A 15,050-nucleotide genomic window follows, 5' to 3' on the forward strand; every position below is an offset into this window, starting at 1 on the left:
ATCAAAATCTGCCAAATCCACTGGCAAAACTCAGGGTTGAGAGCCTTGGTGTTGATGAGAGGGAAAGCGAAACAAGCTCCCTGAACCAATCTGCTACCCCCACCCCATTTGGATAGCCCCCTCTCCCAGCCCTGTTCCCTGGGCCGACCCCTGAAGCAACCAGCCAGGGTGCAAAGGCGCCCAGTAAGGAGACAGGGCTGCGGCCACAGGAAGCCTTTGCTGCCCCAGCCTGCCCATTGGAGGCACTGGCTGAAAAAGGAAGGCTGGGAGTCCACAAGGGATTTGTGCCATGCCCAGAATAAAGCTGGTTACTACCCCAAAGGTCCTCTCTGACAGGATCTCTCTCTTGCCCACAGACCAAGCAACACAAAGGCAAAAGAGAGTTGAAGGCAGAGTCTGTCCCGCGACCTGCACAGGAAGCCTAGCAGGATCAAAACTGGAGCAGCTGCCCCCCCCCCCCCCGCCCATCAAGGTAAGAGTTGCTTAATTTGCCCAGTCCTGCCAAGTGGAGTCAGCAAGGAGGACAATGCTCCTCCGCTGCAGGAAAATCTGTTATTTAAATGACTAGTAATTCTTTAAGCAAAATAAAACACAAAATATTACTGACTACTCCTATGGAACCCCCAATGGGATACTGTGGTACTCAAAAGGGACCCCCCTCCCAATTTTTCCACATTTTTAACATACTTTTTTAAAATTAAAATGAAAAAACACTCATAGAAAAAAACCATCACAAAAAGAGGCATGAAAAATCAGAGCAAGAGACAAAAAGAGGGCCAGAGACATCAGCAATACATTCCAGACATTTAATTTAATAGAAATTACAACAAGCCTATAAAAAAATTAAAAACACAATGAATGAATGGATCTTTATTACTAAAAGCTATAAGCCGTCACAATTGGTCACAATGCGTAGAATACAAATAATTGATTTAAAGCTGAACAACAACAACAGCAAAGCAAACTTTAAAAAATGTAAAAATCACTCTTGCCTAAGTTTACTCCACGTCTCACACTCCCCCTTATGATACTTGTCTTGGTGCCTAGCTCTCAACTTACTTGCAGCCAAGACAAATTTTGGAACCAGTGCAGTAATAAATACATTATTGCCAGCAAGCAAAATACATTGGCTCAAGGGGAGGTCGGTTGGAAAGAGAGCAAAGGGTGCAATTGAGGAATTTTTGTCTGGGGGGGTATATAAGGGGCATCGTAACAAATAGTGTTGAATGTCCTCCACTTCTCCCAACCAACTCTTGACTCATCCTGATCCCATAAAAATCTTTGGTAATTAGTCCTGGAAATTAGACCTTTGATGGTCAACTCTAAACCCAACTATTTAGTTAAACAACTTAACCATGGCTGGTTTGATGCTCAATGCGTCACTCAGAAGAACATTCTAAAAACACAATAAGCATGGATACTCCTTATTTTGCAAGGGGGGTCAGCTGCATTTCCAGCAAACCGTAGTTTGTGAAGCTCTGGATGTGTTCCTGCTATATTGTATTATCCACAGGCTGGAGGTTGGCTAAGACTGGTTATCTTCTGCATTATTAATGTAAACAATAAAATCATACCAAACAGAAAGGAAATTCTGTTCTTTTTTAACCTCCAGAGGCTCTCAGTTTATACAGGCAACCCCTGATTTGTGTGGGGGTTGCATTCTGGCTCATCACACATGACGGCGGAGTGTGTATAAGCCCATTCTGACCCCTTTTCTGGCCACTTCCAGGTCACCAAGATGCACATGTGTGCAGTTGGGTAAAAACCGAACACACGCTAATTGGTCCTTGCCTGTATATCCATTTTTATAGTAGAGCTTACCCTCATGCACCAGTAAGAAACATCTGCTGGGGTTAGAACTCTGTAAAACCAAGCTATTTTCCCATTTATAATCAATAAATTAATTGATTAAAATTATTTTCCCTTTACTGTTCTCATTGCTTTCCTTGCTGTGATTCTAAAAGGTTTTTTCTGGCCCTTCCAAACTTTCTAACATTGCCCATTTAAAAAAAAAAAGTCACATGTCCCCTTTTACACCTCGACCATGCCTACGTTGAAATGTGGTCCCCAGGAGCCTGAGCAGGGGTAAATGTGCTCTCAGCCCCAAAAAAGCTTGTCACCCCTGAGTTACAAGGTTATCATGAATTAAAAATGAAGAAATGTTGAGTTTTGTATTTATTTACACTATAAAGGTAACTAAAAATGGCAATGTCACTTTTTCCCAAGACGTTTCTTAATCCAGTGCCCCACCAATATCTGTGGCCTCTTCTGGTATTCACCCAGCACATCGTGGGGGGTGGAGATTTGGTCGCCCTCCAGTCGGTTCAGGAGTGTCACACAGACCACAGCACCTGCGTTTAGAAAACAAAACCCAAGACCAACACACAGAGGTTACTTGAAAATAACACTATGAACCATGTGGGGGAAAGGACACTTTACCCAGGATAAGATGAACTGAAACTGATGAATTAACCCAGCAAACAAAGAAACAGTCAAACATTGGGAAAAGTGACAGATAAAGCCAATTCACAATGGAAACAAAACCTTCAGCAGGAATTGGGCATTTGTTAACTAGCCCATAGGCTGTTTTACCTCCACCTTCAAAAAACAGAAGAGCAAGGAAGTTCCTCTGTGCACACAGGGTGATTATTTTGTTCCTCAGATCTTTGCTGTGGTGTATTTGCTGCTACCTCACTTTTCCCCACAGAACCAGCTCTTGTGATTTGTTCTTATATTTAAAAAATAAAATAAAATAGGATACTTTAAAGCTTTCTTTCTGTGGTTCTGAAGTTTGGATCTAGTTAAAGGTTCTTCACCTTCAAACCTAAAAGCATTCTTAATCATGTCATGGCTAATTAGTGGAAATTCTGCACTGCGGATGTATGTTTGACTGAGATCAAATTAGGGGTAACGGGAGACTATCAAGCATCCCACATGAGCTGCTTAGGACCAGAAAAGGGCCAAATCATAAATCAGGCAAGAGAAGGAAGCAGTATAAACTGCAAGTGGCGTCAAATCAGTTGGAAACATCAGACAAACATCAAACATGAAATGTGATGGATGTTTTGGTCAAAATAAGAGGAGGTCTAATGGACACAGCAATAGTTATGAAATATGCTGTTATTCTGGATTCGGAATATAGGGCAAGAGGCTTAGGGCTTTGAAAGAAAAACTGAGCCCAAGATTTTCAGACTTAACTTTTCAAACTATTGTCTGTCTCCAGCCTTAGATAAGCTATTATGGATTGCACCTGGAATTATTGATTAAAAATTATACTAAAGCATTAAGATACTCAGCATGTATGATCAATATTAAAACTCTTCTGCAGCTATGAATTACATGATAAACTATTGACTGTTGAAACTAGTAAATTATGTAAGACTGGACACATGTGCTGCTTACCTTTGATACCAATAATATTGCACATGGCTGCAAAAACAGAAGATTCCATCTCAATATTCCTGACTCCGGCCTTGTAAGCTGCCATTAAATATTGTGCCTTCTCTTCCTCAGTGTATGAGCAGATTGCACCATCAAGACGAGCTTGGCCTACAAATGTATGAAATGCAGATTTTAATACATGCAATGAAATCTCTACAATAATACCCCATGGAGTTGAATTGCCTGATCAGCTATACCCGGCCACCGCTTGAACTTTGGCCAATGTATGGAACCAGAGCTACTGTATGGCTGGGGAAGATTTCAGCTCACTCTGCATTTGGGACCAAACCATCCCATTTCCCTCCACCCTACTTGGACCGATATGCAGATCAGAACATAGTTCTGAGAATTAGGCCACACCATCAGTTATATGTGTTATTTTTCATGGGGAAGCATTCAACTATGAGAATAATCCCCTCACATGTAGTCTAAAACGTAAGGTGAAGCTGTTCCTTTAACCTATCAAGATTCTGCTTGTATAAACTAGTTACAGATAGGTAGCCGTGTTGGTCTGCCATAGTCAAAACAAAACAAATTCCTTCCAGTAGCACCTTAAAGACCAACTAAGTCAGTTCTTGGTATGAGCTTTCGTGTGCATGCACACTTCTTCAGATACCTGAAGATACTTCTTCAGATACCTTCAGGTATCTGAAGAAGTGTGCATGCACACGAAAGCTCATACCAAGAACTGACTTAGTTGGTCTTTAAGGTGCTACTGGAAGGAATTTGTTTTGTTTTGTATAAACTAGGTCAGACTTGTGGGGGACTATTGGTTTAATTATCCAAATATTCTGATTTTATTGTTTCAATATTATTCCGTTTTGTTTTTAAATGCACACATTTAGCGAACGTTTTTTAAATGTTTTGCTTCTCTTCTGTTTCCTTTGCTTTGTTGTTCATGGATATGGTTGCACCCTTTCAGCCTTACCTTCATAGAAATCCAGAGTGCACATGGTGTTCCCAATGAATGTTTTGAATTGATCCAGTTCCTTGGCACACTCCATCAAGTCTTGAGCCAGTTCCTCGTCTAAGTTTGTGCTACGATATACAGGCTTTCCCAGAACAAACTGTTCAAACTGAGGTTTGAAGGTGGCATCTACAGATTGCTTGGTGATCACCACAGATCCTGGTGCCAAACCTACATTTCAAATATATGTTTCATAAACCAATAACTGTGATTTCATTTCATTTTTTGCTTTAAAGTAGTAAGGGCATGAGAAATACCTATTCCCCCAGATGTGCCGATACGAATAATGGTTACATTGGAACACTTGGAATGACACAGCAGCTTGAAGAGTTCATGCAGCATGATAGCAATGGAAGGAATCCCCATTCCATGCTGAAATGAAAAAAGTGGGGGTGGGGAAAATTCATAGTGAATAAATCATTCTGTTCTAGGTTATTGTGAGGATGTGGGAAAGGAAGAAAATAACTATTTTGTTGGTTACAACCTTCTATTATATTGAAGCATTGAAGCAGGAAGCCAGCAAAGCATTTATCCTGAAAGAAAATATTGCACTAAAGCCATTTTTTTATTCGGAGATTTTCAAAATACGGTCTGCAGATAACCATAGTAGCAAATATTAATGATAAAGAGACTTGCGGTTGCAAGAGTGTACAATGTGAAGTCAAGTACGGTATATTAACTAAAAGAGTCTCTCGAAAAAGTGGAGGAACTATAGTGTGGCTACATTTATTCACACCACCAAGAAAGCAACATCATGCATCATCAAAGGCAATTTTATTTAAACCCTTCAGAGCTTTTAAACTACCTGTTAATTTCTCAGCCAGGACCATTTGCCAAAGGTTAGGCACCATCTAGAAATAGGCCATTTCCCCAGTGTTTAGCAATCAGTTGGTAAACCGTCACTAACATGAAAGTTATCAAAAACCTTGTAAGGTATATCAGCATATTGATTATCAAACAGCAATAGCAACAACTATGGAAGCTTTCAGCTTTGCCAATTTCCTCAAATACCTTTCGCAAAAAATGATTGACTGTAGAGCAATCCCACCACAAGTGGTAGAAAGTTCCTTTTGTGTTATAGCCTCTCCAGCATTCTTTGTTCTATAATCCGTATATCACTCAATTTAATGGGTGTAACATGCCACCTGTAAATTAATTTGGGAATATTTTCATGGATTCCTTGGTAATTCCATGAAATTGTCAACAAATAGACTCATTTTTCATTTTATTATATTGTTAAAGGTAAAGGTACTCCTGCCCGTACGGGCCAGTCGTGTCCGACTCTAGGGTTGTGCGCCCATCTCACTTAAGAGGCCAGGGGCCAGCGCTGTCCGGAGACACTTCCGGGTCACATGGCCAGCGTGACGAAGCTGCTCTGGCAAGCCAGCGCAGCACACGGAAACGCCGTTTACCTTCCCACTATAAAGCGGTACCTATTTATCTACTTGCACTTAAGGTGCTTTCGAACTGCTAGGTGGGCAGGAGCTGGGACTGAAAGACCCCGCCGCGGGGATTCAAACCGCCGACCATACAATCGGCAAGCCCTAGGCACTGAGGTTTTACCTACAGCGCCACCCGCGTCCCATTATATTGTTAGCATGTTCTATAAAATTTTAAAGTTATTTCCCCAAATTTTATCATTTGGCAACAGGTTTTCACAATGGCATTTTACATGTGGATAAAAACAATCAGAAGTATGACATGCAAGGTGACTCGGGGTTTCTCTATTTCGCCCCCTGAAGCTCAGATAAGCACCTCTGCAAGAAAATAAAGAACAGGTTAATGACCCTTTCGTGTACTGATAGCTTTGCCTTCTCATCTGGTGAACTGACAAGACATTTTATGTTAGGAGGAAAATTAGGTGAGCTTAGGACAATAAAATGTACATTGGTTTAGTGTGTAATGTTGACCACAAAACATGTGCTTTTTTCCATCTCAACAAATGAAAAGAAAAATCTATATTCTTTAACTTTATTCTTTCTTTTTACCATTTTTACCATTAAGAAAATGTGATGAGATAGTAACTAATATGTGTTTTACACGCAAAATTTCTTGTGATCATTGTAACACAGTTACATTTTTCCTCTTCCTCTTTAAGACCGACTGTGCTTAAAAGGGAAGGGAAGAGATTTCTCTCCTCTGTTATTCAGCGCTAAGTTTGGGTGCAACAGCATTCTGCAAGGAGCTGGTTGGCACATCTGAATGCTTTCCTGACCCCAGTGCTAAGGATCACCCATCTCCTGACAGGGGAGGAGTGTTCCTGCTTAGTGCTGAGTCTGGGCATGCCAGAAAGCTCTCTTGGATGGTTTTAGTTTCTGCCTGGAAGCCAAAAGAAGGAACCTCTCCACAGTGAGAGGGTGCCCTGTCCTGGAGCCTCTGCAGTGGTTCTCAACCTGTGGGTCTCCAGATGTTGTTGGACTACAACTCCCATCATCTCTGAGCTCTGGCCTTGCTAGCTAGGGTGATGGGAGTTGTAGTTCAACAACATCTGGGGACCCACAGGTTGAGAAAGGCTGCTCCAGAGGAACACAAAGCACAAGCCCAAAGCCCCCATTAGCCCACAGTTTTTTTCCTTTGTCAATTGTACATATGCAGGTTGTATATATACAAATCTAATCTAATAATGCATTAATGATCATTTAGAGATATTTTTAAAAGAGAAATTTCAGTTTTAATTGATAGACAATGTATTACATGCCCACAAATATCTGGCCCACTTACACTGATGGATAGCACAGGCCCTGCTTTGTACATCGCGTAACGATCGGTTCCTGCGCAGATATTGGGGTAGTCCTGGCCTGGGCTGCCAACTCCCAGCTCTTCAGCTATGTAGGTAATAAAAGCTTTCATTCGCGAAGGGCTTCCTCCAACACACACAAACTAGGCAAGATCAAAGAGAGGAAACTGTAAGAATATTAACGCTATGGAAATATTTAACAATGCATTTTTAAAAACATTTAAAAAATAGAACTTTGAAAAGCCTGTTCCTGCTACAAGGACACCTTTTGACAATTCACACTAGACAATGGAGGAATGTGCAGCTGCCCCACATGGGAATCAACCCTGCGACCTTCTTGTCACCAGCACCATTTACATCTCCAAACCTTTACATCTCCAAACAAGGCAGGGAAGTCATGGGTGCCAGTCCCCAGAGCAAAATGGTACAGGATGTCATCGCTCATCTTCTCAAGATGTTGATTTGGGACACGAATGGGGGTTTCCCTGTCAAAAGAAGGGAGAAACTTAGTATGAATTTATAGCAGTAGAACGAGCATCTTTAAACAAGGCAACAAGTGTAACATCTGGACAATTAGGATTCTTCTGGATCACAGCCTTGAATGTTTAGAATTGTCTCACATATCGTATTACCAAGAGTGGAGTTGGGCCCACCTAACTCAGCTGTGCCTGCCCAGGGACTCGGTGAAGGAACCAGGGAGAAGGGAAGGAGATGGGCTGGAGTTGGTTCTGTCGCCATCCAGAATAAAGCTGATATGCATTTTTCACCATTGGAGTGATGGCCTTTTATCTGGCTTGCAGATGTCACTTCCCCGCAAATGTAACAAAAGTTATCTGCACTATTAACACATTTACGAGGCATCACTACGGGTGGATTTACACTGCAGGGATCACTTGTGTAGAACTTATGACGCAGGGTAAGTGGGAGAGTAGCCCACAAAGTCGCACAAATGACTTGCTCACCAGCCGATACTTTGCTTTATACTAATGATTGCTTAGTTATTTATTTATTTACCACTGTTATTATTATTGTTATGGTGTACATGCTTCTCCTCCTCCTCCCCATTTCCTCCTCACAACAACCCTGTGAGGTAGGTTTGGCTAAAAGATGGTGACTGACTCCAAGGTCACCGAGGGAGCTTCATGGCTGAGTAGGGATTCGAAGCCAGCTTTCTCAGGTCCTAGTCCAGCACTCTAACTGTTATGCCACACTGCAATCATAAAGCCACAATGTCATGACTCAACTGCACTACTCAACTGCATGCCATTGGTCCTGGTGGACCTGATGAGCTGGTGCAAGATGGCACTGTATGTCGCAACCAGAAGCTTGAAATGCAGTGTTACCCAATGAAATTCTGTACTCAGTGTGGCCTGGGTTGCTTGTGCATGGCCATCTTTGTATCTTCTAAACAGGAACCAATCAACAGATCCCACCCCCCTTGTTTTTTGTGTTCAGCATCTCAAAATTGGTAAAGATTGCTTATTTTCCTTTCAGAGGCATTTTGTGTGTTGTGGGGTGGTTTGGTTGGCATCTCCTTTCTTGTAGCTATCCTTCAGAATGCAGTGATGAGGGAGCAGGATGATACCCGTCACGCCCACTGACCATGCTCTCTATGCCCACACAACGTGATGTATGGGAGATCTTTGTGAACGTAGTTAATATGCATGTAGGTGCTTTCAGACATTACACGGATTGCACTGAGGTGTAAGCCTAGCAGGCACAATCCCACAGCTTCTTCCACATCCATTCAAACAAAGGCCTGAATACTTTCTAGCCCTCATGTGCAAAATTCCCTAATTCATTGATCTGCTGTTTACAGAATTACATTTCTATGGGCACAACTGCATGATTGCTATTTAGAAGGCAATCAGGACAAGATTTCTTAAAAACAAAGGTTTCGCAGCAATAAATCATGTTCTTAAAGGTTACTTGAAAGTCAAGTAAGTGTAAGTATAAGAACAGGCGGAGCAATTGAAGAAAAGGCAAAATGGCAAGCAGATAGAATCATAGAATCCTAGAGTTGGAAGAGACCACAAGGGCCATCGAGTCCAACCCCCTGCCAAGCAGGAAACACCATCAGAGCACTCCTGACATATGGTTGTCAAGCCTCTGCTTAAAGACCTCCAAAGAAGGAGACTCCCTGTCCCACATCCTGTCTTATCCACTCCCACTTCTGTGATAGCAATATAATGGAAGTTTGAAAGCAATGTTCCCCTACTCCCCCCTCCCACAATTAATGAGGCAATTTATACCTAAACCTTTTAAATAGCACTTGATTCACTTCTTACGTGGAAGATGTGTTCACGGTCTTCTCCACAGCATCCCCAGAAGCCATGATATTCAGTCAGACTCTGAGGAAGGAAATTTAAGAAACATCACATGGTCAGCACTGTGAAAAATTGTATAAGGTACAAGATGGTTTGCCAGCTACAGAAATAGACAGAAATGGACAGAAATAGATGATGATTATTATTATTACTGGTTACTATCAGTATTATGATTGCTCTCATTATTTTACTTTCTTACCCATCCTTCACTGTAATGTCCCAGGCAGGGCAAGATACAATTTAAAATGCAGTTTAAAAACTTACAATTAAAAATGCAACTACAAAAAATTAGATGGGGCCTGCAGATATACATCTCTGGTGTCAATGGGTAAGCATTCAGCATTCTCAGAAACCTGTATAATGAGGTCGCCAGATGTACCTTTGTAGGGAGGGAGCTCCACAACTTGGGGGCTGCCACAGAGAAGGCCCTCTCCCAAGCCACCCGGCTGAGAGTCTGGAGTGCTGGAACTACCAAGAGGGCTCCCCCTGCGGGTCTTAGCACCCAAGAGGGTTTGCAGTAGGGAAGGAAGTGGTCTTTCGGATATTTGGGGGCTGCGTGGTTTAGGGCTTTAAACACTAATCTGAGCACCTTGAATTGGGCTTTGAAACAAAATAGCAACCCAAACAGGAGTTCCAGGGGGTCTGCGTGGAAGCCCAGCCAGTAATCTGGCTGCTGCACTTTGGACCAATGGAAGTTTCCGAATTGTCTCCAGTGGGAGTTGCTGCGTGGCAGAAAAGGTGTCCGCTTCCCTTCCCTTCCTCTGCTTTTCCTTTCCTGCGCCAGTCCGTGAGAGGCCTCTTTTCATAGAGGTGCTCTGTCCACAAGTTATTTTCATTAAGATACAGTGAGCATGCTTTTTCAGCAACCATCAGAGGGGCTGCATCTTTTCCCTACGGGCTGCTGAAAGCCAAGTGGAATTAGAGGAGTGGGCCAGCAAAACACAAAGCACGCGACTAGCCCGGTTCCCACGATGCAACATGGGCCTTTCCATTGTATGGATTTCCTCCCTTCTTGAACGGGGGGCGGGGAGTTGGGGCTGCCGGGCGGCGGGGGGGGGGCGGCTTTGCGCGGATCCCAGAGCCAAACAAGAAGCCCCTCCAAGCCCCTGCCCGGCTCGGGCTCGGCGGAAGCCGGGGAAGGAACACGGCCAGGGCGGGGCGGCAGGTGCGCCGGCGCTGACAAGCCCTCGGGCCGCCGCCGCCGCCGCGGGACCCGCTCCGCCGCCCGCCCGCCCGCCCGCCCCCCGGAGGCCTCTGGCCGGGAAAGGAGAGCCGAGAGGCGCCTACCTGAGGAGGAGCGAGGCCAGCAGCCCGGAGCCCAGCAGAGATGCCGCCCCGAGCCGCCCCTTCCTTCCTTCCTTCCTGGCGGCGCCCGGGCTCCTCTCGCCCTGGCCAGCCGCGCTGCCAAGCGCTCGCTCGGGAAAGGGATCCTCCCGCCGCCGCCGCGGCTACTCGGCAGGAGCGCTTCCTGGGCCGGCGAGGTCCCACAGGCTGAGCTTTCCGAAGAGCGCGAGGCTCTGCGCTCCCAAAGAAAATGGTCCGCGCTTCCCTATTTAGAAGACTCGGGGAGGGCCGGATCCGGCCTGTGGGAACAGCGCCTCTCTCTCTGAGACCTGCTCTAAACCTGCAAGCCGAAAGGTGCTCTCAAGGCGAGCAGAAATATCTATCTCCTTGTTCAGGGCGGGGACTTTCCTGAAGTTTCCTTCACAATCTAGCTCGTAGTTGGACACAATATGCCGGAAGCACTGAAGGACGCAACGGGGGAAACTCTGAAATGACATCACACAAAGTGACGCCTGAGATCACCGCAATTCCTTTAACTAGCAAACATCCTCTAAAGAAACAAAAATTTCATCAACAGAAAAAAACGTTGAACAGTTATATTACTATCAGCTGTGATCACAAATATTAAGTAGCGATCTAGAGATTAGGCAAAATGTAAGATGATCAGCGGAATAAACTTCCTAGACAATTGCGAAACTACACTCCTATAATTTACTTGCGAAAAGGCTAGCTGGATTATTTTGGGCAGACAATGTCCCGCCCCAGCATAAGTGGCTGAACATTTTCCAGTTCGGTGGCAAGCAGTTAGAAACATAGCAGGCATTCAGACAACCCCCAGGCACTGAAAGACCCCCAGGCACATGGGGGGGGGGCAGGTGCGGGTCAGACAGTGTACCCAGCACACACACACACACACCCTGCCTTGCTGGAAAGGGTCGAGTGTCCTTGTCGCCTTGCGGAGGTCACCTCTCCTCACATCACATTCATCTTTGGAGGTCTTTAAGCAGAGGCTTGACAACCATATGTCAGGAGTGCTCTGATGGTGTTTCCTGCTTGGCAGGGGGTTGGACTCGATGGCCCTTGTGGTCTCTTCCAACTCTAGGATTCTATGATTCATCAGTGTACTTGTGGGAAAGCCCCTTCCAACGCGCTCTCTCTTTCGAAGCACAACCACCTCCTCCCCGGCAGGGAAATGAAGGTCGAGTAGGCATGCAGGACACTTCTACAGGCTGCCTCTGAATGAGCGTCCAAAAAGAGGCAATCAGATTTTAATTTGGTCGGAGAAAGAGATGGAGGCTGGCATTACCAGCTTAAAACAGGGAGATCAGGTTTCTTCCCCCGCCCCCCGCCGTGTTTCAGCTTGAGCTTGAACATTGTTGGGTTCCTCACTGCTTTTTCACGTTTCCACGCTGTCTGCCCACACCTGTGGGTGGCGAGGAAGTGGGGATCATGTCTTAACCTGAGGTGAATTGACTGACTGGTTTCCCTGCCCCAAACTCATCCCAAACTCCATACGGCTGTCATCTTCCTTCCAAGTAAATGTGAACTCATAAGATCACAGCCCATGGTGCAGAAGTAAGTTTCAATGAGTTAACAGGCTTTCTTCTCAAGTAATGGAGGTAAGCAATCCTATTCCCATTTATCTGGGAGAAAGTCCAACTGAATTTAATAGGCTTTGTGTTTGAGTAGGACATGGGTAGGATCACACTGAAAAACTCACCGTTGCATATGCTGCAAAGCAGCCCTAGAATGCTCTTGAACTGGGATATCTGTTTTTAATGGGAAAGCATTTTACAGAGGGGCACAGAGACACATTGACTCCCTCCCTTTGTGGGTGCAAGCAAGTATCTTGGATTGTCTTTTTACTGGCAGAGAGAGCTGTGTAGAGACAGAAACATCATCATCGTTATTACCATCTCTCCCCTCCCCCCAATTTTGCCCTAGGCAATGCGGGGGACATGAAAGACCACCCACCTGCAGGAAATTCGGGCTTCAACTGCCAGTTGAACATAGCTAGTTCTCAAATCAGACTGAAGCTGGTTTAGAATAAAGCACTGTTTGAGAAGAAGCTAAATGAACATCTGCAAACAGGTACCTGCTCAGCCAGCTCCTCTGACTGCAGAGGTCCTAACATTTGTTTGCTGCTGCCCCCATCACCTGCCACTCTCCACGTGGCCCTGAGGCGGAGTCCCAGCTGTGTCAAGACTCGCTTTGCTTTTCAGTCTTTGCATGTCTGGTGAGCAGATACTATAAAGACATTTTCTTATCTGAGAAATGTTCATATGCTAGTGGCTGATACACCATCCTGCAGCACAACTCAGTTCTTAAATGGCAAGCTATGTAAAAATGGCCCTGGAGATGAAGGTTTTGGAGAAAGGAACAAGTGCCTCCAGTTTAATATTTCGTCATAAATTTTAAATTAAATTGTATAATCAGCTATGATGCATAGCCATCGTATGATAAAGCAATAGCAACAAACCAGTTACTAAGTAAGAAAAAAACTATTGAGTTACTCCATGTTGCATTCCATTTTCCATTTCAGTCGTGGGTTTAGTCCAGTTTTGACCTTGAAACTGCCTTGGCTGCTTCATATAATGACTTTTGTCAGGAGTGTGTCACTCAGTGGCTTCCAGTCTCCTTGAACATGGTATCCTCCTATTGTAGCTGCCTGAACTGGGGGTGGATGGCAACACACTGTGGTAGTTCCAATCCTGCTTGGAAGGTCATTTTCAGAGGCTGATGCTCTGAAAGTGCTTTTCAGCCCCGTAGAGCCTTCAGTGTGGGGTTCTACAGTGTTCAATTTTATCCCCCATGATGTTCAATATCTACATGAAACCACTGAATGGGGGCCAACCAGAGATTTGAAGCATGCTGCCAGCAATCATCTGGTAACACACAACTCTACTCTTCTTTTACACCTGCAGGTGCAGCAGTGGATATTTTGGACCAATGTCTTGCCTTAGTAATGAATCACATAAGAGCCAATAAACTGAAGCCTGGTCCAAACAAGATTGTTAGTGGGCAGTTCCCTAAACCAGATGAGTGGGATGAGCCCTGCTCTGAATGGGGTTACACTCCCTCTGAAGGAGCAGGTGCACAGCTTGGGGGCACTCCCAGGTCCATTGCTTCAATTTGGGCCTCAAGTGGCCTCAGTGGTACAGTGCACCTTCCATCAGCTGCTACTGGCAGCTCTGCTTCACCCTTCTCTGGACAGGGACAGCCTAACATCTGCTAGCTGTGCTTTAGTAACCTCCAGGCTAGATTATTCCAATGCATTATACATAGGGCTGCCTTTGAAGATGAAGAACAGTGGTGGACTTGGGTACTATGGCACCCTGTGCGAGGCCAAAACCTGGTGCCCCTGCCCAGCCTTCCCAAAGGCAGGTAAGGAAGTGCCTGGCTTTGGGAAGGAGGTACTGAAAAGGCGAGTAAGGAGGCACCTGGCTGGGAAAGTGCAAATGACTTGGGGAAGAAAGCCTGGGGGCTCATGCCTCCTTCCCAAATCCCAGTGCCTCGCTTACCTGGCTTTGAGATGGTGCCCCCCTCGGCTCAGCGCCCAGTGCATGCACACTCACACTCCTAAATCTGACCCTGTTAAGAAGCTAAAGCTTGTGCAGAATTTGACAGCCAGGTTGCTGACCATTGCAAAATGGACTGGACATATAAAACCAGTTGTGTCACTCACTACTGCACCAGCTATTAGAGAAACATCAAATTGTAGAATTGAAAGAGAACTTGAGTCATCAAATTGCAACTGAAGCATCCGCAAAAGATGACAGTCCAACCTCTGCATAAAAACCTCCAATGAAGGAGAGTCCACCGTCTTCTGAGGGTGTCTGTTTCATTGTCAAACAGTTATTCCCATCAGAAAGTTCTTACCAATGTTTAGTCAGAATCTTTTCTTGTAACCTGAATCCACTGGGTCGGGTCCTACTCTCCAGAGCAACATAAACAAAGCTTGCTCCATCTTCCATGGGGCAACTTTTTGGATGTTTAAAGATGGCTACCATATCTCCTCTCTTCTCTAGGCTCAACATGCCCAACTCCTCAACTGTTCCTCATAGGGCTTGGTTTCCAGACTCCTGGTTGCCTCCTCTGCACACATTCTAGCTTAAAGTGTGTCTCCCAGAACTGGACACAGGACTCAAGTACTCCAGAAGCTATGTGATATTCTCATTTGATATGCTGTTTGTTTTAGGTGAAATGTAACTTTTGAGTAGATTTTGCATCAAAATTTTGTCCTTTGATGTTGTAACATAAATTGTCTTGGCTAATGTGCCTAGTCGATAAAAAA

General features: G+C 44.7%; 1 protein-coding gene and 1 long non-coding RNA gene across 5 annotated transcripts in view; one reads left to right on the top strand and one right to left on the bottom strand.

The window, feature by feature from the left end:
- Positions 1 to 792: 792 nt before the first annotated feature.
- The window catches only part of UPP1 (uridine phosphorylase 1), a 122,133-nt gene continuing 107,875 nt past the window's right edge, over positions 793 to 15,050 (bottom strand). The window contains exons 2-9 of one of the 4 annotated variants that reach the window (XM_081835115.1): positions 10,760 to 10,784; positions 9,434 to 9,496; positions 7,513 to 7,630; positions 7,130 to 7,288; positions 4,666 to 4,780; positions 4,370 to 4,579; positions 3,403 to 3,549; positions 793 to 2,351 (exon numbers count right to left, since the gene is read on the bottom strand). In XM_081835115.1, the coding sequence (XP_081691241.1) occupies positions 2,212 to 2,351; positions 3,403 to 3,549; positions 4,370 to 4,579; positions 4,666 to 4,780; positions 7,130 to 7,288; positions 7,513 to 7,630; positions 9,434 to 9,480 (936 nt within the window). In that variant the 5' untranslated portion in view covers positions 9,481 to 9,496; positions 10,760 to 10,784 and the 3' untranslated portion in view covers positions 793 to 2,211. Of the gene's footprint in view, positions 2,352 to 3,402; positions 3,550 to 4,369; positions 4,580 to 4,665; positions 4,781 to 7,129; positions 7,289 to 7,512; positions 7,631 to 9,433; positions 9,497 to 9,851; positions 10,014 to 10,052; positions 10,185 to 10,759; positions 10,785 to 11,677; positions 11,700 to 15,050 lie in introns of those variants that run through there. The other 3 variants (XM_081835118.1, XM_081835117.1, XM_081835116.1) reach the window with 3 other exon arrangements.
- Positions 11,887 to 15,002, top strand: LOC309326428. The gene is made up of 3 exons (XR_014150298.1): positions 11,887 to 12,375; positions 13,681 to 13,769; positions 14,785 to 15,002. It is a non-coding gene; the product is annotated as an uncharacterized lncRNA (long non-coding RNA).

The sequence above is a fragment of the Podarcis erhardii genome, assembly GCF_964252035.2.
Source record: "Podarcis erhardii genome assembly, chromosome: 13".
Lineage (NCBI taxonomy): Eukaryota > Metazoa > Chordata > Lepidosauria > Squamata > Lacertidae > Podarcis > Podarcis erhardii.